The 25,177-nt window shown below is 35.1% G+C and overlaps 2 protein-coding genes across 2 annotated transcripts; one reads left to right on the top strand and one right to left on the bottom strand.

Annotated features, from left to right (window-relative positions):
- Nucleotides 1-4,007: 4,007 nt before the first annotated feature.
- Nucleotides 4,008-7,154, bottom strand: LOC142614781 (protein SENSITIVITY TO RED LIGHT REDUCED 1). Its single transcript, XM_075787416.1, has 2 exons — nt 7,039-7,154; nt 4,008-5,177 (listed from the first exon to the last, which is right to left on the bottom strand). Exon 2 carries the CDS (start codon nt 5,114-5,116, stop codon nt 4,256-4,258), a length of 861 nt encoding a protein of 286 aa, XP_075643531.1. The 5' UTR covers nt 5,117-5,177; nt 7,039-7,154; the 3' UTR covers nt 4,008-4,255.
- A 2,936-nt stretch (nt 7,155-10,090) lies between these two features.
- On the top strand, nt 10,091-25,177 carry LOC142617367 (flowering time control protein FY). Its single transcript, XM_075790196.1, has 18 exons — nt 10,091-10,520; nt 11,789-11,880; nt 13,423-13,491; nt 13,660-13,764; nt 14,898-14,993; nt 15,082-15,164; nt 15,305-15,376; nt 15,452-15,549; nt 16,212-16,271; nt 16,364-16,424; nt 16,508-16,595; nt 16,767-16,830; nt 18,913-18,991; nt 20,215-20,304; nt 21,357-21,445; nt 21,782-22,329; nt 23,348-23,596; nt 24,777-25,177. Exons 1-18 carry the CDS (start codon nt 10,274-10,276, stop codon nt 24,846-24,848), a joined length of 2,262 nt encoding a protein of 753 aa, XP_075646311.1. The 5' UTR covers nt 10,091-10,273; the 3' UTR covers nt 24,849-25,177.

Below are 25,177 nucleotides of genomic sequence, written 5' to 3'. Positions count from 1 at the left end.
GGTTTTGGGGATGAGATTTGATCACGATTCTGTGTTCGGACAATGTAGTACTTATGCTGTTCCACCTCGATACCCTAAAAATTGTAGGACTTGTAAATTGTGGGTAAAAAAGTGTATTAAAATACGTGTAAAATTATTTAAAATGTGTAAAAATTTAGCTACCAAACACCCTCTTATTATATCCTTCAACTCCTAAAAACTCTAAAACCATCATTGAAAAAACATACTTTTATTAACTGATGCCAAAGGTTACAAAGGCATTCGTTAATAGGATCTTAAAAATAAAAAACCAACTAATTCATTATTTCTCGCCACCTGCCCGCTCTAGTTTGAATGGAATTGACTTGCTACAAACAGAGTTGTATAACAAATCAAGGTGATTGTAATTTGTTAAGTGCCCAAGGGAATAGTTAAATGTGAACAACTTAATGCTATGTTTAGTTGGGGGCCGGGTAAAAGGAAAGTGATGGAAAATAGGGAAGGAAAAGTGAGAAAAAAATGTGATTTTTTATTGTTTGGTTAGAGTGAAAAATGAAAAAAAAAAAAAGAAATTGGGGTGGATGAAATTTTCCACCCAAGCCCACCAATTTATTCCCTCCAAATTAGAAATAAAAGAGAAATAAAAATGATATTAAAAAAAAAATACAAAATTACCACCATTTTTTTTCTATTTTTAATAGTAGGGACATAATAGTTATTAGATTTTCATCCTCTCTACCAAATATATTTAGTGAAAAATACAAATTTTTTTTTTATCATCCCGACTAAACAGAGCTTAAGGGCCTATTTGGTAGAGTGGTTCAAATCCATTCTACCAAATTTTAAACAACCTTACACACATTTTCACACATTTTTTCACCAACATGTATTTCAAAAAACTACAAACAACTCAATTCAAGCTCTTCTGCCAAACAGGCCCTAAGTAGCCACAATCAGGTTTGTTCCTAACTGAACCAAGTTTTGAAGCTCTATATTAGTCAATGAATCAAGTTTGTATAAAGCCAAACTCAGCTCAATAGGTCCATAAACATAAAAATATATATATATATATATTTACTATTTTTATAAAGGATACAGTTTTAATATTTGTTTTACTAAAATTAGTAGTCTTGGATAGTAGATAAATAAATAAATTCGTAAATTTTCAATATAGAATTTGAATGGCTACCAGGCAGCAAGACAGAAAGGTTTTTTTTTTTTTTAATTTCTAATGTTAAAATTTTATTAAATCAATATTCTTAACCAACCTTGTAGAGTTTGTAATAAACTAGAGTTCCTTCCAAAAATTTACAAATTAAGTCTTTGTTTTTTTTTTTTTTTTTTTGGGAGAAGCAAATTAAGTTTGAATATAACAGTTGAGCATAATCTTAAGATTAAGTTGACTCAAGCACTTTTCTATTAAAAAAAAAAAAAGGAGTTGACTGAAGCTCCAAACCAAAATAAACGAACCAATCTCTCTCTCTCTCTCTCTCTCTCTCTCTCACCAAGCTTAAACACCTTAATTTATTCTAAAACTCAATTTGGCTCATGAATTTACAATTCCAATTAAATACTAGTTTCATATGATACGTGTTGTGTCCAATGGTGCACATTGTGTAACTACCTTGCGTCTTTATCATACAGAAAAAGGACATAACCTTTGTCATTGATATAAAAATGAAATACTGAAAGAAAAAAAAAGGAAGTAGTTATTTTCTTAATAAAAGTTGACACTCTACTTACAATTTTTTATTGGAAATGGCAGAGTATATTATTATGAAAGGGTGTATTACATTCACATCTTTGGTCACTGCCTCCAACAGAAAAGTACGAGATTCCTCAAGCCAAACTCTTGCATCAGCCACATTCCTAGCATATTTTGCTAAGTCACAAGCTATACAACACCTCAACGCCTATGAATACAACTGATCTGCCATTGTTGAAATGTTCTGAGTGGATGCCTGGTTTCCTGAATAACATGTTCACACTTGAGAAGCATAGCTGATTTTGATACAGAGTTGGATAATGTTGCCTTCCAACACAATATCTTGAATTCCGACGTCTCTAACAAACATCAAAGCTAACAATAATGCTACGGCTACAATATTTTTTACAATTGTTAACATGATTTGTTGTTATTGGAACAATATTACTTTCACTTAGGTCCACTATCAACATCATTTTTATTATGCGCCAATTACAAGAGATTATGCCAGTCTTGAAAAATGTTGGGTCCCCAGGCTTGTTGAATAGCTATAAGCCTAAAACTACTGCACAGGTCTTGGTCTCTTGGGAATTAGACATGACATTTCCTTTCTGGTCGAGCGCTGCAGTAACTCATCCAAGGTGATCATGTATGAAGATCCCAATTACAGCATACAGCATTGTTATGGACAAACTTCCTAATTGGCCTTGAGGAAATCCATTGGTGAGGGCCTCAATCAGTACTACATTATTAGGCTCATGATCAGAGTACTGATGTGGCAAAGGAGTACTCTAGTGCTGCTGATACTACTGCAACAGTTTCTGTGCACAATCTGAAAGGAATTTTGGATTATCAATCCAACCTCCATGAATGTAATAATTCCCTTGGTACCATATGAAGTATGCAACAGCCACTACAGATTCCATTCTATGAAGTATGACACTCTAATTACAATTTTGAGAACAATATCCTTGCATAAAAAAAGTTAAATGTGCTCAGAGAAACCATATGATAATACTGAAATTATTTTGAAGTTCCCATTTGCAAGACACCAAGCTGGACCAACCATAATAAAACACATACAAAGAAAAAGAAGGAAGAAGAGTAGCATCCCAAGTAAGGCATATTAATAATTAATCCTACTTACCTACAACCCAATGTCAAATCTTCAATAATAATTGATTACATAAAAAATGATACTCAATATCAATCAGCCAAAAACATCCACTATCAACAACATAGTTGATCAATATTTTCACGAAGGTTATAATGGGATCAAAGGGAAGATCCATGAGAAAGAAGAATATGTTGAATTGAGGAGGCTGCATTTGGATGCTATATAGATGTGAACACCCACTTGACAAGATCCAGACTTTAATGGATCTAGAAGTATTCTCAAGTAAAGGGCAGTAGGGAACCAAAGGAAGTGCCAACCTGAATCGTGAGAAGCACCAAATAATCATTCTGAATTCGTATGTGAATCTTGAAACATCCCAGTTTCATGAGTGATGCTTCCTCATAACGCTGCATAATACATTTTTGGCTCTTGAGCCCCTTTATCAACATTGGTTGATCATGGATAAAGACATTAAAAACAAAGAGCTTCCTCAACTAATTGCTGGGGAAAAAAAAGGCAACTTATTCTGCACGCCTATATCACCCTGACCATGCTTGATTTAGATCAGTGCAAAGTCCTGAAATCAATGCAAGTTCTCTAGATTCAGGGAGCTCTCCAATATATCTCCTGAATTGATTTTAATGCTTTGTCAGGATTTTCGAGAGGAAGAGAACAAGGTTATATGCCTACAGATTGGATCATTGGAATCTGTTAAATTCCACTTTCAGAGGAATAGCAATAAACTTCAGCCAACTGTAGTGTTGGAACAACCAATTTTACATTCCGAGAAGGAATCACAAATTTGGTACCTAGTTTTGACAGATATTATAGGAGTTCATAACTTTTCATATCAAGACTAGTTTGAGGAATCAGCCAGTAAAACCAAACATACTTCCAAATGAAAAGGCAAAATCCTCCACAGGTAACAATCAATAAAGAACTCCTTCAAGGTAAGCCAGAAACTGGTACTACTTCCTAATAGACACAACTAAAACACACATACCTACCGAGACACACATCCATTCACACCCCCAAACCCACCACACAAGAGCAAGTCTGTCATCCTCACCAATATAAAGTACCCACATCTGGATTTTCAGTCTAACATTGTCTAACATCCATAGGAGGTTAGGAATAATATCAAATATATAATATATTGGCAGAATGGGATATATATATAAAAAAAAAAAAAAAACACTTTCCATCTGAAGAAAGAAGAGATCGATGATGTTACATATATTGGTAATCAAAAGTTCTAATATCAGGCGATTTCTGATATGCAGACTTGACATTGGCTTGTTTAGGTCCTTAATCCAACCAACTAAAAACAAAAAAACTCATTCTGCATGCATTTGGATTTATAATAATAGTTCTCAAGAATCATTTCCAACAAAAGTTGGAAAGAAAAAATATGCTTTCAGACATCATCCAATTACTGAAACCAATTTGATTTTTTAATCAATGTACTGTAGCTCTGTCTCAAGAACAGGGCTGAAAAAATGCCAACTTGAAGTATGGAAAGCACCAAAATAATCATCTGAAACTGTCTGGATTCCGAACTCCTTTGTAAATTGTCGAATAGCCAAGATATGCCTTGTTGAATCAACCATAGCTGAGTTCTTAGAGTATGAGACATTCTTTTCATATGCATCAAAGCTATTCCCAAACAAGACTACATGATTCAACAGTTCCACTCTCCAATTTGCTCGTAATAGATTGTCATACAACATTGACTCACAGTGTGGCATAAAGAACATTGTTGGCTTTTGAGCACATCGCTGCCCTTGCTCATTTATTGATAGAACAGAGCAACCTAGGGCTTCCAGTACCTGACATTCAGTTGTAGAAAGAACAGGATCAAAAACCTCGATATCTCCAATCCAACTGAACTTCCTCTTCAGCAAGATTGCAAGGCTAAGCTGCAATCGAGGGGGTTCATATGATTCAATGCTACCTATACCATAAATCACCATTTGCATTTTCATCTCAGAGCCTAAGACCCTATGAAAGCAACAAAAGATTTCTGGGGTTTGGATTTGATCCAGTAAAGTATGATAGAACGGAGAGTTCTCCATTTTCTTCATGCAGATCTGCATCTTCTGCATTAATTTTAATTTCCTGACAGCGTCAGTTTCAAGATCGATTGGGGCCCATGGTTGTTGTTGTTGTTGTTGTTGTTGTTGTTGTTGTAGTTGTTCTGGAGATCTCATTCTGAATGAATGTCTTCTCTGTTTGCCACGACGGGGTAAAACAACCGTCCAGTCACCATCTAAAGTATGATTGTCAATGGTGAGGGTTTTTGCAGAAGCTGCCATCTTTTGTCAAGGAACCTATTGTCTCTTTCTCTTATAATTAAACACCACTTTTAGGGATATGCTGAGACAAAGTTACAAGGAAAGAACGTGAGTGGTGGGGCAGATTCCATCTTCATTTACATAAAAGGAAAGGGAGGAGGTGCATTTCTCATTCAAGGGGAATGGAGGACACTAGATATATCATATATCAAGTGAGATATTCTAACTATCCAGCAATATTTCACATAATCACAAATAATCAGCGGAGGGTGATCTCATGGGTTCAAGTTCACTGAATGTGTTTGTAATTTTCTTTCTTTTTCCATACAACAACTAGGGAGGGGGATTTGAATTTAGGTTCTTCTCATGAACAGTTGATCACAACGCTTACCAACCAATTAAAAAAAAAAATGCAATGAAGAAGTAAAATTAATTCCCTCCTTTACAACTGTAAGAGCACTAGCATTGGTCTAGGGAAAGTTTTAGGCAAATATTAATATAAGAAACTACTTTCGTATCATAGCTAGCCACTTTTCAAAACACTCCACATCCAACTCTCTATTATAAACTCTATTCTATTTTCATATTATTTTTTCATTCCTTTTTTTTTATAGTTAAAACCATTAAAAACACAAATACATGAAAAGCCAGGTACTACAATAGCATCAGTAAAACCATCAAACTGCACTAGATGAATATAAAAGACTACAATGCAATTTGCTCAAGCTTTGAAAAAATATTTAAAAGGTTCTAGATTTTGGAAAAAAAAATGAAAGAAAACAAGAAAAATGTATGATATGACGATACTAATCAAGCAGTCACTAAGAAGAGCAAGGAAAATAATCCACCATCTCCAAAGATTATAGCAGAAACCATTGAGAAATAACTGCATATAGTACACATACAAGAATCACTCTTAACACAAATAAAGAAATATTGCATGAATTTGATAACTGACTCATTAAATTGAATTGAATTAGAAACCTACATTTGAAAGCGTAATAACTACAGAACCTAAATGTATCTCAATGGGCTACACATATAATCCTCTTTTGTCTGAATCCATCTCAGTTAGTTCAATCTAGAATGAATAAAACATATGGGGCATTATTCAAATATGTCCACTACCTATAAAACCAGAAAAAGCTACCAAGAGAAGATGAAAGAAATCTTATTGAATTCCAATCAGCTAATAGAATAGAACAACAATATAAAATTGAATGACAAAGAGATATATATCAGGCACAGATATAGAAAAACCTTGAAGATCACCAAGAACCAAAAGGAAATGAAGAGAAAAAGAAACCCATTTGGGGCAAACTAAAATGCAATAAATAAAAAACCCAATTTTGCTAAGATACAGTACTATGGATTAGCAATGTAGCTGGTGGGTGTTTCCAATGCTATCATTTTTTCTAGGAAGCATGCACACTGACACGGGTACGAATACGGGCACGATCAATTTCTGAAAAATTATAGCATGAACTGGCCAGCACGACACGGGTACCACATGGATACGGCATCCTAATTGAATTGTCCGTGCTTTCTAGACTTTTTGTGGGTTGTTTGTCAAATTTAAGCTAAATTAACCAAATGCCTTTCAAGGGTCTTTACCAACCATTACAAATATAGATACAGATATAAAATTTTAGTGCTTATCTAGCAAACTCTAACCCTCCAGGAATTTGAAAAAGAGGGCTGAGATCAATGGTGGGATTTAAATAAATAAAAAAACCATTTTTTGATAAAATTTTAGGAAAACCCATATGCATTATCCTATAAATTGACACACAAAATTCAGATTTTCATGGGTTTTTCTTTCTATTTGATTTTGTTTTGCCCAGCACCAAGAAAAGTCTTTACAAAAAAGATTGTAGTAACAAAAAGACAAAGTAATTATGAATTGGAAAATGAAACCAATTTGGGGAGTGAGTTGATGATACCTCGGCGATGGCGAAGCGTTGGTTAGACAGGAAGAGTGTGAGGCTGTAAGACAAGTTTGACCAAAGATGGTGAACCAATCACCTACGCCGCGTTTTGTAATCAGGTTGAAGTTTTTTTTTTAAATAATTTATTTGGTAAAGTCGAGTAACGCGAGGTTTGGTAATATCAACTAAGGCTCCGTTTACGGTTTATTGTTGAAAACTGAAAACAGTATAATAAAATAATTTTTAAATATGTAAATAGTATCGTAGAACTCAGTTTTTAAAAAAAGTTCCTGAATAAAGGTACTTGTAGATCTTGTAAACAGTGCATGAGACCCACAAAAAAACTCTTTCGCTGAGAAACGTGCAAAACGCGCCTCCCAAACGGAGGCTAAGTGTGAGTTTGGATAGCAAACACGGCTTTGCGTGTTTCCCAAACAGAGGCTAAGTGTGAGTTTGGATAGCAAACATGGCAGGCATTTGTGTTTTTTCCTGGTTCCTATGCACTATTTACGGAACTCGCAAGTACGGAGAAACGCAAATTTAACTTTATAACTGGGTTCCACGGGCACTATTTATAGTTTTAAAATTATTTTGTTACAGTGTTTTTAGTAATAAGTTTTCAGTTTTTAGCAATAAGCGATATCCAAACGGACCCTAAGTCATAAACTTTTCAAAAGTGACTATCTTGGCCCCTAAACACTATTAGGGACCATTATTTGTTAACATCTATCTGCTGAAACTGAAAAAATTTTGCTGAAATTAGTTGAAATAGTATAGTGAAACTCATAAATAGTACCAAATATAATAGGACCAATAAATAGTATAAAAAATAAGCTGAATAGTAAAATAAGTTAGCAAAAATAATATTTACCAAACAGACACTATACAAGCTGTTTCAAACAAACACTAAGCCATATAAGACCTAAAACCCCTAAAAATCTCTGATTACTAAGCATACAAACATATCTATAATATCATTCATACTCCAACAAAAACACCATATAAGACCAATTTCCAGACAAAATCCAAAAAAAAAAAAAAAAAACCCACATATCCACAAATGACCATACTCAAGTCCCACCTTTCAAACCCAAATCGAAAATCACCCCACTAAACCAACAATGGGGGATGAGAACAACCGGTGGCCAATGGTGGCGTTTCTGGCGTGATTCGTTACTTATGGCGATTGCAGAGGTTGTGGGTCTATCTCTGCCGAACATTCCTTTAACGTTTGGCAACACAAGCCTAAACTCAAATCCAAATAGAAGCACAAATGCAAACTCTCTCTTCCATGGCTGAGAGGAACACCAAAGCTAGTGTCGGGAGCACCTGATCGGAGCCTTCAGTGAGGAACAAAAGCAATGGTGGTGAGGGAAAAAGCTCGAAAATTCCTAGCCAATTGTTTTCATGGCATTGATTCGTAGAGAGAGTGCAAGATGGTAGTTTTGCCGTTGTGGGTAAGAGAGAATAGAGAGAGTATGAGAAAGAGAGAGAGGATAGGAGAAGTTGAGAATGAGTAACGGGCCTAAATGTCGTTTAGGGACCAATTGTATTAGGGGACCAACTTGGTCACTTTTAAAAAGTTTTGGTCACTCTACAAGTATAAATACTTGTAGGATGTGGGGAGTAAAGGTCAGGGTTCAAGTCTCAAGGAGGGAGTTTCACACACATATACATTATATTATACTAGAATAGAAATTCTATCTTGTATTAAAAAAAAAAAAAAGTTTTGGACCTGGTTGGTTGCCAAACGTGGACGTTTTTTAACCTTTGGTTTTTTTGTCTACTACGTGTCAATCATCTAAATTTTTTTTAGAGTGATAAACATGCTTAATACACCTAAAGTTTGTGGGTTTCTAGATTTTATATATCTTAGACTTTTATGATTTGAATTTTATGTCTGAAATTATATTTTATTTTCATCAATAGGTTTAGTATTTTTCCTTGAGTGTCATGTAAGTTTATAATGTGTGTTTAGTTTAACTAATAATTAAAGTTTTTTTTTAGACTACAAAAATTACGAGACATAATTTTATTGAATGAATTAAACATGTGTAATACTTAACAAAAAACATGGACGGAAAGGTTATTGATGCAAGCAAAATATAACTTAGAGCATTTTCATTAGTTTGTTTAAATTCTTTTTTATCTATTTTAGCATACAAATCTACATTTTCTATTTTACATACTCATTTTTCAAAACATCCTACAATATATTATTTATTTTACATTACATTTCATTAAAATATCAAAATTTCTTGATTCAAAAATATTTTATCTTTCTTGACATACAAGTTACGAAAACCATTATTTACTTTCTTCATTTGTTCTCAGGATATGTAGAGAATGAATAAAAAATTAATAGTACTAGTATAAATTTACATGATTATTGTAGAAAATTTGTAAATTTACACCATTGTGGGTCATTTTTAAGCAAACATATGTAAATTGTATACATTTTTCTATGAGTATGTTTACAACCACAACAAATTCTACAATTTTTGCCACAACTTGTCTACATGATGAGTTGTAAGTGGTGAAAAAAATGGTGAATCCAGAATTCCGCCACTCACAAATTATCATGTGGACAAGTTGTGGCAAAATTGTGAAAATAGTTGCGGTACTAGTTTTACTCTTATTCTTTATTTTTTTGAGAGAGAGTTTCAACCTATCATCAGACCAAAACATCAATTAGTTTTTGCTGTAGACGGGGATTAAACCCTAAATTTTTTATTCAACCATCAGAGACTTTACTAGTTGAACTAGCTAGAACCCACTTACTCTTATTCTATTGTACATCAAAGTAATTTTTAGATACTTATGAAACACTGCAAATGATTCTCTCTTTTCTCATTTTCAAGTTGGAGTCTACCCGTTAAAAAAGAAGTACAATTTCATTACACTTTTGGAGCAAGAAAAATGGTGAGCCCTCCAGTCGCGGGTCAGTCAAAATGTAACTAAAATCTAGAGACAATAAAAACCGTTAAAAAAAAAAAAAATAGTTAGGGTCACGCGCAAGTTCTTAAAAGCCACGTGCACATTCACACACACACACACGCACACACACAGTCTTCTCTTCCCACTCTCTTTCCCGCTTCTTCACTCTCTCTCTCTCTCTCTCTCTCTCTCTCAATTTGGGGGTTTAGGGTTTTTCTTATCCCATCCCAGTTCTACATTTTCCTCTCTCTCTCTCTGAATTTGGTCTCTCGCATTTCAATTCAATTCCAGTAATACCTACCTCATCGGAAAGATGATGTACGGTGATCCTCAACAGCACCAGCACCAGCACCAACAGTACAATCCGCAACAACAACAGCAGCAACAGCAACAACAACAACAACAACAACAACAACAACAACAGCAACAGCAGCAAGGCGGAGACTTTCACAGAGGCCCACCGCCACCGCCGCCGCAGATGATGAGGCAACCTTCCGCTTCTTCCAGTACACTCAATACGGAGTACCACCACCCCTCCGGCCCTCCTCCGCCGTACGACGGTAATGGGTTTCTTTTTTCTTCTCTCTTTCTTTGCTCTCTTTTTGCTTTCATTACTAAAGAAATTAGCAATAACCCAAATTTATGGTTTTTTTTTTTGACATATGGTTGTAATTTGAGTGAAATGTACTAAATTTCAAGATGTGGGTTACCTTTACTTTTAGCGTTTTAATTTAAGAAATTGGATATGGTTTATTTTTTGGTTATAGCGGAAATTTAGAATTAAAAGATGGTTGTTTTGATGGGTTAAGGTTAAAAATAGGTTATGATTTATGGAAGTATGATTCAATCATATCTTTTAAGTATCGAGGATATGAGACGAGTTGCATTTGCTTTTCCGTGGAGCTTGTTGTCGTTTAAATTTTGAATATTAAATTTAATTCAATGAGAAAGAAATTGAAAAGAATAGGTAAGTGTTATGAGGGTGACTTGTTGAATTTTTTTTATTTTATTGGGGATGGCTTATGAGTTTGCTTTTGGCATGACCTATGGTGTGAAGTTTTTATCATAAGCACCTCTTACTTGACCTTTACACCTTGGGTGTGGATAAGAATGCTTAAGTTTTGGGGAGGCTTATTGGTGTTGTATGTGCAAAAGCTGTGTGGGAGTCGATCGATTGAGCATCTCTTACTTCATTGTTTTAGTTTAGCAGCAAGGGTACTTGGTCATGTGTTTTCATTCTTTGGTGCATCTTGGTAATGTTGAAGACTTTGATTCAGATGTTCAAGAATCTGGAAGGCTGTTCCTTTCTGTGTACTGTGTATTATGGAGGTTTTGGAAAGTGAGGAATAGTAGGAATTTTGAAGGTTTTGAATGCTCCTGGTGTTATTTAACAGTCTTTTATTGAGGTATTTCCGTATTTGTAGTTTGTGCGATTAGATGACTGAGTATTCTTCCATTACTTATCAAAAAAAAAAAAAAAGACTGAGTATCCTTCCTTATACTTTTTAGATATTTTAAGATTTGTTGAACTTCAGATATTAATCTTTAATACCAGTTCTGGCACATTTCATTGTATTGAAACTATCTCCTTTGTCAAATAAACATGTATTTTTAAAAAGGATTTTATGAGTCTCAAGGTCTGAGGAATTGCTTAGCAAGATCCTACCATGTTGGACCTTGAAATTGAGGCTAAGGTGTAAAATTATGATTGTTTTGTCTCATATTGAGAATATTGAAAGAATTTTGTTACAAAATGTAGATGGTCTAGACCATAATGATTGTTCCTTTGGTTTATTTTGTTTTAATGAGTAACACATGGTTGTTGCAGCACATGGCGATAGTTTTGCTGCAAAACGAATGAGGAAGCTTACCCAGAGGAGGGCAGTTGATTATACTAGCACTGTTGTGCGATATATGCAGGTAATGTTTGTCATGGAAAATCATCCACAATTTTTGGGTTATATCCGAAGTTCTTGTCACACCTCAGCTACATGTGGCATATTTTTGTTGTTGAAATTTTGACGTTTTGTTTGAATTCTTCTGTTGACACTTGTGTCATCTTTATCATTAATGGGATGTTTGGTATGGGCATCAATTGTTATTTGAAATGAAACTTTACCAAAATTTTTCATATGGATTTTGTTGAAATCCCATGATGCAAGTGTTTTGTTGGATTCTTTCTCTTCTTTCCTCTGGGTTTTCTTTATGTGCCTTTTCTAAAACAAGTGTTGCCCTTCTCTTCCTCCATATTATATGATTTTGTTATGTCCTGCAACAGACGGATGAAGAAACTAATGTTGAAATTTCGAGGGATTAGGTGAATTTATGAAATTACCTTTTCCTCACTGTCATTGCCTTTCACTGGCCTTTTTGTTTTTTGTTTTTCTTTTATTGAGCAAATCTATAGTGTGTGTTGTTTAGATCATATTTGAATGGTGTCAAAGTGTATTTTTTTTTCCTTAATTTTAATTTTTTTTCCTGGTAGCATCTTGTGGATTTGGCTGGATTTGTCTTAAGGATCTGATTCTGAACTAAGGAGTCATCTATAATAAGGGCCTGTTTGGTACTGTTGTTTAAACAATAGTACACATATTTCCACAACACTTAAAAAAAGTTACTAGAAATCTCTTACCAAAAGGGCCAGTAACTGCAGACTGATATAACTAAGCCAATCAGCAGTCCATACTACCTATGTGACTTCACATCTTCTAGTTCTCTGTCAACACAATTTCCATCTTTGATAGTATCAACACACCATTTGGTTATCTTTTAGATGGTTTATTTTGATAATCAATGTGAAGTATTTCCTTGTTCAATAGATTTCCACTTCCTAGTGTATTCTGTTTTTGCAGTACTTACTTTGCTATTGCATGGGAGTTAATAATTTTCTTATTGATGGATCATACTGAATGTTGGGCTATTAAAAAGTGACATGTTGATAAAATGAGTGTACCTGAAATGAGAGTATTAAGATGGATAAGTGAAAATACAAGGAAAGGTTACAAAATGAAGTCATTCATCTAAAGATGGGGTGACTTCTATCGACGAAAAGGTGAGGAGAGTCAATTAAAAGGCCTGGTCATGTGCAAAGGAGAGCAATTAATGTACCAGTGAGAACAAGTCATTTGATTCAAGTTGAGAGAATGAAATGATGGGGAGAAAGACCTAAAATAACATTTTTAGAAGTAGTAAAAGATGATATATTGATTTAGGATGTGATAGAATGACTGAGAAGGAACATATGGTTAACCTTGATTAGTTTGTTGATGATCCATAACTGATATCAAAAGTTTTGGGACTAAGGCTTTGTTTTTTTTATTGTATGACTTGTATCTATTTTCATTTTCAGTCTCTGATTCCCTTTGAGGGATGTTGGTATAAATTATCTTTTTTTTATTTTTTTTATTTTAATGATTTCCTACAGTGGGTCAAATAACTTATTTTATATCAACATCTCTGCAGATTCGTATGTGGCAGCGAGATTCAAGGGACAGGACAGCATTGCAACCTACCCCAGCTGCAGCGATTGATGTCAGTAACATGCCATTTGATCCACACTATATATAGTTTGTTGTAATTTGAAAAAAAACCTGGTTGACTTAAGCATGATGGTGGAAGTATCATTATTCTGAACTTGGTGTATGTTCACTGACAATATTTAAAAAATTAAATTTTATCTCATGTTAATCCTCGGTGCAGATGTTGCCAACAGTTGCATATTCAGATAATCCATCTACAAGCTTTGCCGCAAAATTTGTACATACATCTTTGAACAAAAACCGTTGTTCGATTAATCGGGTTTTGGTAAGTTAGGACGAAACTTAATTTCCCCAAATTATATACTTAGTAAATAATTTTTCTGAACTGTTTGTTTTCATCTCAATGCGTTTCTTCTCTTTTTGAATTCTACCTTTGCTCATTAATGAGTGTTGATGTATTTCTATTTGGAGTTTGGAGTGATTTGTATTTATAAAATAAGCATATTAGCTGTTGGATGCTTTTATCTGTGTAACAACTAACAACACATTTGTGAGCCTATGCATGTTACATGGATACACCAATTTGTTGAAAGGTTTTATAAACATGCAAACATTGTAATTACAAATGATATGGAGGTAAAATACTGTTAATATGGCTTGCACTTGGTAGCTTGGGCATGGCTTTGACTGTGTTCTAGGGTAAGGTAGAAGGGATTATAGACTTAGTATAGTATAAAGTCACTCTTAGTTTGAAAATACACAATGTATTTGATACAATAAAAAGGTAAAGAAAGAAAGGTCAACATAATGTGTTTTCAAGCAATTTTGATGCAAGAAAAATGGTCCCAAAAAAGAAAAGTGCAGTGGTGCTGAAAAATTGCCAATTGGATGTGGGCTCTGTGATTATAATGCCTCCCCTTGCTTTAATTCACTGGGGAATCCTGGAAGTAAATTTATTGACAATAAGATGATCATCCCAGGATTTGAAGTGGGCCCCCAAGGGATGATTGGTAGATTCTTCTTACGTCTGTTGGCTTGGCAGACTTATGAAGTCATGAGTTCCTTGATTTGTAGTTTTATATTAACATGCTTATATAAAAAAAGGTTTTATACTAAAATGTCCTACGATCTACTGCCCCAAACTAGTGTTATTTTTGGCTAATGGTAAAATTAATGTGACATATAGATGTTGAAATTCGGAAATATAAGCAAATGGGAAGTCTTAACGTCATCCATAAATCTTATGTGACTATTATGGAGTTATTTTGAATGAGGCCAGTTAGATGGTATGTCCTAATTCATATTTTGATGCTGGCATATTAGCTATTTTAATTTTACTTTTTGGTTGCTGAGTGCTGACCAAACATTGTATGGATAATTTTTGTCTTCTTGTATCACTAGATTGCAGTTAATTGAGTTGCTGTCATTCTGATGTGTGTTCTTTTCCTTCTTTCAAAGTGGACTCCTACAGGTAGGCGACTAATCACAGGCTCTCAAAGTGGGGAATTCACTCTCTGGAATGGACAGTCATTTAATTTTGAAATGATTCTTCAGGTACATAATTGTATAAAGTTACACGTTCTCCTTTTTTTGCCTTCAAATAGAAGCCATGTTGATGGCTTTTGGAATTTCTACTTTGTAGGCCCATGATCAAGCAATCAGGTCAATGGTATGGAGTCATAATGACAACTGGATGGTTTCTGGTGATGATGGGGGCGCAATAAAGTAAATATATTTCTTTAGAGAATTTGCAGTGCTGTTCAGCCACGATTTTTTTTTAAAAATATTTATTTGAATTTTGTTGGATGAAAACTTGACTTCATTCAAATTTACAAATGTATTGGATTTTTGGTGGGCATTTCTAGGTATTGGCAGAACAACATGAATAACGTTAAGGCTAATAAATCTGCTCATAAAGAATCTGTCCGGGACTTAAGGTAGCTAACCTTATGTATTATATTTTCTAGATAAGTATTCTCCATGCGTTATATCATTTATGACTATTTGAACAGCTTTTGTAGGACAGACCTGAAGTTTTGCTCCTGCTCAGATGATACAACTGTTAAAGTTTGGGATTTTGCGCGGTGCCAAGAAGAGCGTTCATTGTCCGGTAATGTGCTTTGAAGAATAATGTGCTTTGAAGACTCAAAAGAATGAAGAATATATATTTTCATTAAAGTTACACATGCACCCACTGGGTTTTGAACCAAATACCGCACTCTCCATCCCATTTTACTGATTTCCTGATTTGCAGTTATGTCTGATTTCATCTCCTACCGAAGATATGCAATGGCATAGAGCAAGCCTTTGTTTGCTTGAGATGAACATATATGATGCATAAAAAGGCGTCTAATGCTTCTTTTTTTAAGTTTCTTTGTATATTGTTTTGTGTAAAACATTCTATACATCAATGAAATAAATGAAGCCTTTTTTTTTTTGGGATAAATGAAGCTTGGTTCTTATGTAGGAGTATATTTTTATGCTTTAAAAATAAAAAAATATATTTTAATTGATTTTGTTTTATTTTTGTGTGGAATATATGTCCGTTAGTACCTTGCTTCACACATATGTAGTTTCCCATTTGGTGGGATTGGTTGTTTTCATATTCTTCTAACAGATTGTTCCTCTTATTCTTTAGCTGAACAATGTGATAAATTTTTTCTTGCTTGCATGTAAAATTTCTTCCTTTACTATGTTCCTTATTGTCATATAGCTGTTTAATGTGCATGAAGTAACCTAAGAATATTCTATGTGGGATTTGAACTCAGGCAGGCCATGGTTGGGATGTGAAGAGCGTTGACTGGCACCCTACAAAATCTCTACTAGTTTCAGGTGTTTACTACAGCTCTGTTGTGAACTTTGTTAAAATCTTCATGTAGGTTGTAATTGAAAAATTTATTGCTGCTTGATTGGTTGTTATGTAGGTGGTAAAGACAACCTTGTGAAACTCTGGGACGCCAAATCGGGAAGAGAGCTTTGTTCGTTGTCAGTACAATATTTTCATTGTTAAGCCCTTATTCTAGTTAATTAGTTGAATTCTTATGAGGACTCATACATTTTTTTTGCAGCCATGGCCACAAAAACATGGTTCTTTGTGTCAAATGGAATGAAAATGGAAACTGGGTGCTAACTGCTTCAAAGGATCAAATCATCAAGGTTGATAACATGTTTCTCACTTTAAAATTGTCAGTCAAGTTGATAGGGCCTATATTGTTTGTTACTTTTTTGTTCTTATTTTTTATAGCTATCCTTTTTAATCACTGTTCCTCTCTCTCTCTCTCTCTCTCTCTCTCTCTCATAATGATGTTATTGCATCTGCATTTGTAGCTCTACGACATTAGGGCTATGAAGGAGCTTGAATCTTTCCGTGGGCATAGGAAAGATGTGACTGGTAAGTGACAGCCTTCTGTACAAGTCCTTGCGCGAAAAGAATTGTGGAAAAATGCTATATTTATTATGTTAATTTTACTAAAGCATTTGACCATGTTGCAAATTGATGTGAGCATGTGTAAATATATGGAATAATGCCATGTACTTGTGATCGAAAATTATGAGGTTTTTGCATTGCCTGCGTTGTTTATTCTGCTGTTATTGCATTCTAGCATTTCTTTTTGTGCCTTAATTATATGGGACTTTCCCGTTCTAACTTAGGCATCATATCATGATTTGAATATAGTGATGTGGCTTTCTAAATATCATATGCCTCAAATACATTTTAAAAACTCTGTAGTCTGTGTTGGTGTTGTTGTTGATAATAATTTAAGTAATCTAGGTATTTAATGCTGACAACATAGTTAACCTATTCCAAATGTGGCTCTTCAAAGGGATTTTTAATGAATTACCGGTAATGTGATTGTAAAAGCAGTAAATCCATTCCAAATGTGAACCATTTGTCAATACTGAAAGCTACTATTGTTCAGTAATACTTGATGTTCACCAATAGTGGTGGTTAAAGGTAGTGGGTGGGATTCCTGATATTGTCATGTTACCTACCTTAAGTTAACAGGGTCTCTCATAGAGCCTTGACATTTGTTAATTTTAGTCCTTGATTGGATTTAATTACTAAAATTAGAAAATTTAGGGAAGAAAATTTTCTTGAGGCCTAACTGTAAGGACATGGTTGAAACCTGCCCTCAATCATTGTATATTTGTATAATAAGATGTGTCTAATCCGTAATTATAAAAAAAAGTTGTGTCTAATCCTTATTATCATTATTACTATTTGTTTTCTATCTGGTTGCTGTCTTCGATAAATCTTTGGATGTGCATCTTGTACATATCTTAAAGTCTGTCAGGACACTAATGTGAAGTCTACAAAGTATAGTCATTATATCTGTTGTCTTGTGACTACATGATAACATAACATAAAAAGAAGTAACTTAAAAATTCCTCCCTAAACAGGGAACAAACATGCATTTTAATTTTTAAGGAGTAGTATGGAGAGAATAATAATAGGATTTGAAAACTGTAACTATTTAAACTAAATACTATACCCTAAAAGGAACTTATGCTATATATTGATCCAAAAATAATTCATAAGATTGAGGTTATTGCTGAAACGATCTTGGTGGGGGCTGGGTATTTTTATTGTCAAATATTAGCTGCTTGGAATCTGAATCTTGGTTGAGTGAAGTACTAGACATAATCATGGCGAATAGAAGTGATTGGATCAGATTCTACATCTATAAGAATTGACGTATGATCCAGGTTGCATTGTATTTATATCCCATAGCCATATCAGTGCTTCATGGGGTATAATATAACCTCAAAAGTGGTTTGTTTTGCATGAGAAATTAGCACCACTCATAAAAAATGTTGCAGTTTCTAGTTGCATGCCATTTATTTTTAGCAACTCATTCTTTGTGGCTAAGTTAGTATGGGTGGACTATTTACTTGAAAATTTCATGTAAATTTGCTGAAAAGATGCATTTAACTGGCTTTGGCTTCTAAAAATTGAATATTGGAGTGGTTTTGTTCAGTAATTTGCAAGTTACTTAAGTTGCACTGGGCCCATGTGTTTTGATAGTCTGATACTGGACCATGAGTAGGGTGGGGGGGGGGGGTGGGAAATTCATGCTAATCTGTTGCTATTACCTTTAGATGCTTACATTAAGAAATATTTCATTATTTTTTTTGTTAAATTAACAGCTGTGTGAGTAAGTCTTATTCATAAGAAAAAACAGCTCTTCACAATTGTGGTACTGCATATTAACCATTCTGCTGAACTTTGAGGTCTTATTTGGTTGTGGACTAAAGTTAGGGTTGTCATGCTTCTGTACTAGTGGCAAAGCTATTGATGAGCAAGTTTTTGACCAACATCACTAACAACTCACTTGTTTTATATGCTAATAATGCATTTCTTGCGTAATTTGCATGACATTAATTTCTGCACACCCCCCCCCCCCCCCCCAAAAAAAAAAAGTAATTTTTGAGACATTGATACTTATGTTGCTTTTTTGTTTTCAATTGTCAGCTTTGGCTTGGCACCCATTCCACGAGGAATACTTTGTTAGTGGGAGTTTTGATGGGTCCATTTTCCACTGGCTTGTTGGGTAAAGTATTCTTTTAATTCAGGACAGTTTCCTTTACTGGTTGCATAGAATTTATTGTTCCTTGGGGTTTTTTAAAAATGTGTGTAATGACTTCAAGTTTTACCTCTTGTATTCTTCCATTGTTCCTTCCTGTGCAGTGCATTGAATATTTTTTACAAGAAAGAATCCATATTAGGGGAGGAAACCTATTGCTATTTATCTATTTTGGATTTGTTTAGTAATGTTATAAAATTGAATGAGGATTTAGATGAATTTGGTGAGAACTTTGCAATGAAATTACTCTCTATATGCTAACAGAAGTTCAATCAGATGAATCAGATTGTTGTTAAGCAGGGTAAGGGAAGAGCAGAATAGAGTTCTTTTTTTTTTTTGAGGGGGGGGGGGGGGGCGCGTTGTTGGGGGAAGTGGGCTGGGAGAGGATTCTTAAATTGTGGTACATGGTCTCGTTGTCTTTTTAATATTAGAATGTAAGATTTAGGAGGCGTTTGAGCACACACCCCTCTATCACTGGTTTATTTTCCTTTGTTATTGGCAAATATTTTACATGTTCATAAAGTAAGATCGTTTGCATAGAGGTCTTATAGAATTCAAATAGGTGTATTTCTCTACTAATGAGGGAAAAGAGGAGAGAGAATTAGGGTACATCTGATAGTTGAGAATAAAAGAATTTGGATTAAAAAAATAGTATAAAATAAGGGATATGCATAAGGGAGACTTGATCAACTATTGTGTATTGATTATGACAGAATGTGGTGAATATAAAATAGGTGTTAAGTTTTTTAGGGGAGAAGGATCACTCTCATTAAAAGTATACTATCTTCCCTTCCTACAAATTTCATGTCACTTCTTACAATGCCAATTTATATAGCAAACATACTGGAAAAACTTGTGATATTCTTTGTGGGAGGGAAGGCAGCCAAACTTAATGTGTTTGCTCCCCTTTTTGTATGACCAAAATAGATGAGTGATGTCACCTACTAGTCCTCTTAATACTCTTAGTTTCCTATTTGGGTTTCTTTGGGTTCTATTTACATGCTTAATGCTCTGTGTATATTCCTGCTGGAAATTTGTGTCTTAACAATGTTTTTGATCCTCGTGAAGCAGAGGTCACTAGTTTGAATCCCCCCCTCCCCCTTCCCTTTGGTTCAAAAACTTACATATAAAAAACCAAAAAAAGAAAAAGAAAAAAGTGAAGGTATCTTATGACTGTTTCTGTTGCACAGGCATGAAACTCCCCAGGTAGAAATTCCCAATGCACATGATAATGCTGTGTGGGACCTTGCATGGCATCCTATTGGATATCTTCTCTGCAGGTGAACTCAGTCTTCTTGTTTATGATCATTTTGGCGGTCCTTATTTTTATGTTTAGAGTTATGAATAATCTTTTACAGTGGCCTTGTTTTGTTATCTTTCCTGATAGTCGACCATATTATTAGAATATGTGATGTTAAATTCATTTAGAGTGAATTCTATGATACTTATAAATAGACTTAATTACTTTTTTTATCCTTTATGGGGGAGAAAGAAAATTAGAGAACGCACAAATATTGAAAAAAATTTAACTATGGTTATCTAAGGAAAATAACTTGTAGTAAATTAGTGCTTCAAAAAAGAATATAATATGGCCAAAGATTTTAGAGGCCTGGCCAAATTGATATATTGCTTTCTTCTTTAGGTGACTTTTCAAGGTTCAAGTTGAGTAGAAAATTATATGACAATGCCTTATTGGCTAGGGCCTGTCCTAAACTATTTTTCTGGCCATTAGTTTGCTAGCTATGGTGAAGGATATAAATTAACAGAACAAACGTCGAGCTAGGTGGGTTTTTTGGGTTTTTTTTTTATACTAAATAATAATAGCCAATGGCCTTTGGGTTAAATGGCAACTCCACCCTCATAAGCATTGGGTTGCGGGCAAAGGTGGGACTTCAAATCTCCTTTGGTGTGTGAGTCTTTACCTAGAGGAAAAAAATAGTTTGTGATTTTTGTTTCTTTTAGATAAGTAAATAAAGAAGTTTGTGGTTTTTTTTATTATCATATTTATCAAAAATGGTCTTAACTGTATTAGTGGTGTTATACCTTAAGGTCTTGTGTTTGAGTCCTGGACTTGCCTGATATCTGTGGTTGTATCTAGGTTTACCCTGGCCCCAATAAGTGGGGTCTGGGGGTTCCTAGTCATCAAAAAAGGTAATGCCAATAAAGGCCGCCTTTGGTAGAGTATAAATCAAGAGGAGCTCTATTGAAGGCTTCATGTTGTTTCTATTTTAATTATCTATAGGTTTTTTTCATATTTATGTTTTAGTTTTATATTGGTGCATACATCATCAAGTTGCAGCTGTTTATCAAACTTGTGTGGTTTCTTCTGCAGTGGTAGCAATGATCATACAACAAAGTTCTGGTGCAGAAATAGGCCAGGAGACACTGCTCGTGATAAATTTAGCATGGGTCAGGCCCAAGGTTGTAACTCCCTTCCACACCCACCTAGAGAGCTGACCCTTTGGTCTTCTGTGATTGGGTTTATCAGGCTCAATATTCCATATTTGACTTGTTGGACTGTGCGGTCCAATGGAAAGTAAAAACTTTCCTCGAGTATTGTCATGACTAAAAATGGAAAATTTTATTCTTCTTTTTTCCACTTCCAATTCATTTTGGTGTATGGTTAAGGTGTTTGTGAATTTATGAGAAAGTATGCTATACATTCCTGAGTAGAACTGTAAAAATTTTATGAAAATTTAGAATTGAGGTAGAAATGGGGAACATGTCTCATCATCTTAGTATTTTCATCTGTATCAGGTTATGGTGAGCAAAACCCTGTTATTGGTGGTCGCATGACTGGTAATTTCCCAGTACCTGAAGGGCCAGCGACTCCAGGACCATTTCCTCCTGGGTTGACTCGAAATGAAGGAACCATTCCTGGTGTTGGAGTTGCGATGCCATTACAAATTCCTCTTGATGCATCAGCTCAGGGAGATCAAAAGCAGCCTCTTCCACTTTCAATGCCATTAGGGGCTCCTCCTCTCCCTCCTGGTCCACATCCCTCTCTTCTTGCTTCCAATCAACAGCAAGCATATCAGCAAAATCCACAGATCCAGCAACAACACCACCACCAACAACACCAGCCACTCCCACAACAAATGGCTCCTTTGCCTATGCCCCCTCCAAATATGGGACAGCTACAGCCTCCATCTCATTTACCGTTGCTTCCGCATCCCCATTTACCTCGCCCACCACCCCAAATGTCCCCACTTGGTATGCCTTCATCAATCCCATCTTCAATGCCAGGATCAATGTCCATGCCTTCTTCAGGACCTGCCTCGCATCCATTGTCAATGCCTCCAGTGGTATGATTTAGTGTGCAGTTTTACTTTTTGTTTAACCTTTTGAAACTCAGGTTTCCAGTGTGGCAGTCAGTGTGATCTGCTTGCGGGCAAGGCTTCATGTGCAAATGTGTGCACTTGCTTAGAAAAAGAAGATTGTTAGTTGGTCTGCATGTGCTGCTTAGTAATCACTAGGACACTCTATTCTCCAGGCTTAGTGCAGGCCTTGAAGTACCTCAAGCTGGACCACCTTTAGGAACTCCATTTTTTGCATTTGTTTTATTTGCAGCTGCATGTGAATAAGATGTGTGTATTTCCAGTGTGGCAGTCAGTTTGATCTGCTTGTGAGCAAGGCTTCATGTGCAAATGTGTGCTCACTTAAAAAAAGAAGATTGTTGGTTGGTCTGCATTTTCTGCTTCGTAATTACTAGGTGCTGCTGGGTGTCCTTTAGAAACTCCATTTTTTTTTTTGCATTTGTTTTATTCGCAGCTGAATGTGAATAAGATGTGTGTATTAGCAAAATTATTGAATTCAAGCATTTCAGTTCTCCTCCCACCCCCCACCACATAAAGGTTTACCCCTCAAATTAAACAATTTGTGAAATGAAGGATTCAAAGTGGACCATTTCTTTTTAACAGTAATGGTTATAAGGCTTATCTGCAACAGTTCACCCTCCCCCACTCTTACGACGTCTCTTCTTTTTGTGGATGGGTGATACTATGGGCAATGGCATTGGATATTTACTGGCATGCTTATGTGTGACAACATCAAAATCATTTTATAATTTGATGCGGCATGTAGCTTTTTGAAGAAGGTTATACTTTCAAAAAGTTCTCTCTATGGATTTGTACTGTCATCACTCATCAACATGATTCTCTTTAGTGTATACTTGCAAACTACCCTAGTGACTTTTTATTTCACATATTATTCAGAAAAATCATTCATCATTGCTAGTTTCAAGCATGTTGCTTATTGAGTGTACCTCTTTCTCATGTTTGAAAAATTCTATTATTGATACTGAAAAAAAAAATCTCACTTCAGGGAATGCAAGGTACAATGAATCAGATTGTTCCTCCATTGCCACAGGGCCATTTCATGGGCATGAACCCTATGCACTCCGGGCCCTTGTCTACAAGTGGAGTACCTCCAGTTGGAGGTTTTCCGAATGGCTTGCCAAATATGCAGGCACCATCAAATGCAAGTGGGCCCCAAATGTATCCTCAGGGTGGGACATTTAACCGGCCACAAGCTGGACAGATGTCAATGATGCAAGGGTATAATCCCTACCAGGTAAGATAGAGAGGTTTGTTGTTTTTGTGAACTGCTAATTGTAGGAGTTTATGGACAAATTTCTAGCATTATAAAATTTTCTTGCTTTTGGTGGCTGTTCTTGTTTCAAGAATCCCTAGCTAAACCCCCTTTTTGTTTTCAAAAACTGATATGCTTCAACATTCTTGTTATTTAGCCCACCAAAGTTATCATTGTTTCTATATGGCCTTGATTTTTGTGGGACTTGGATTGGAAATTGGAACCAAGAGTACTTATTATCAGTTATAAAAAGAAAAAAGAAAAAAAAGGAGAATACTGTGTATAAAGGAAGGTTAATAGTGGTGAGAACATGGCTATAAAATTTTCAATTGGATAAGTGTAAAGGGGTAAATTTAATCATACATGAAAAAACTATCTTAAGCTATAAAATTTTCATTTGTGTAAGTGCAAAGGGGTAGATTTAAGCATACATGGAAAAACTATCTTAAGGTCCTTTCCTGTTTACACCTTGCCTTAGGAAGGATCTTTCATTAGCATTTTGACACAAAATAACCCCTGGCTTTGACTTCAGTGTTATGACTATCACATTCTGCCCTTCCCTACTTTTATGGCTTGGCCTGTTAGGTGAAGGCCCTTAGATTATCCAGCAACTAGTTTTGGAGGGTAGAATCAATTGCCTATAGGTTTTATTGGTTAGAGGCTAGTCCAAAAAGCTCTTCTTTAGAAAGGTTTCCGATGTTAAGAGTGTGTGTGTGTATAAATATCTCCAATGCCTCGAAAGAAAAAGGAAAACCTTGGCTCTAAGTGGAAAAGGGTGGGGTTGTCTTTGTTTAGGTTTGTAGTTCAGATCTTACCAATATATTAATCACTACCGTCAGCTATAGTGATTTGTTATGAGGTTTATAGCATTTTAGATTGCCAGATCTGAATCATGTTTACTTCTTCTTCTTTTAATTATTATTATTATTATTTTTTTACTTGCAATAAGTGGGAGTGGGGGAGATTTGTTTTTTAACATTGGTTTGTTGGTCATTATTGATGATGTGGGTGGCATTCTTTGCCAAAATTTATAGGTAGTAAATGTATAACTCAATTTTGTGAAGTAGGGGGTCCTATTTCTAGACCTCCCCGAGATTGGGCTTGTGTGCAATTGTAAAATAGTCTGGCTGAAACTAATGTGTTCTACTCTTGCTTATTACAGTCTGGGAATCAAGCTGGTCTGCATCCACCTCCACCACCAGGTCCGCCACCTCATGGCCAAACACCTCAGTAGACCATTTTTTGCATTGGATTTTTTTTTCATTGCAACTGCTGCCATCTATCCCAGAAGAACGCAATCCTCTGTTAGAGAATTTTTATCAGAGTTATTCCTCTCATTTTGTCTCTGTTTTTTTTTTTTTTTGGTAGTCCTTGGTCAATAACTCATTATTATTTTTAGTCTATGAAATCATTCTAATATTTGAAGAATTTCCTTTAGTTGAGCTATAGATTCATCGTATTTTGTTAATTTGATAGGATTCTCATGTGGTTGAGCTCTTCCTTGTTTGCTGTATGGCTATGCCTGGTTTATATCAATGAGAGGCCCAGAATGGTTCAAAAGTA

Source organism: Castanea sativa, chromosome 11 (genome assembly GCF_040712315.1).
Source record: "Castanea sativa cultivar Marrone di Chiusa Pesio chromosome 11, ASM4071231v1".
Classification (NCBI taxonomy): Eukaryota; Viridiplantae; Streptophyta; class Magnoliopsida; order Fagales; family Fagaceae; genus Castanea; species Castanea sativa.
The sequence above is the reverse complement of the archived record's forward strand: the minus strand, read 5'-3'. Positions and strand labels throughout refer to the sequence as shown.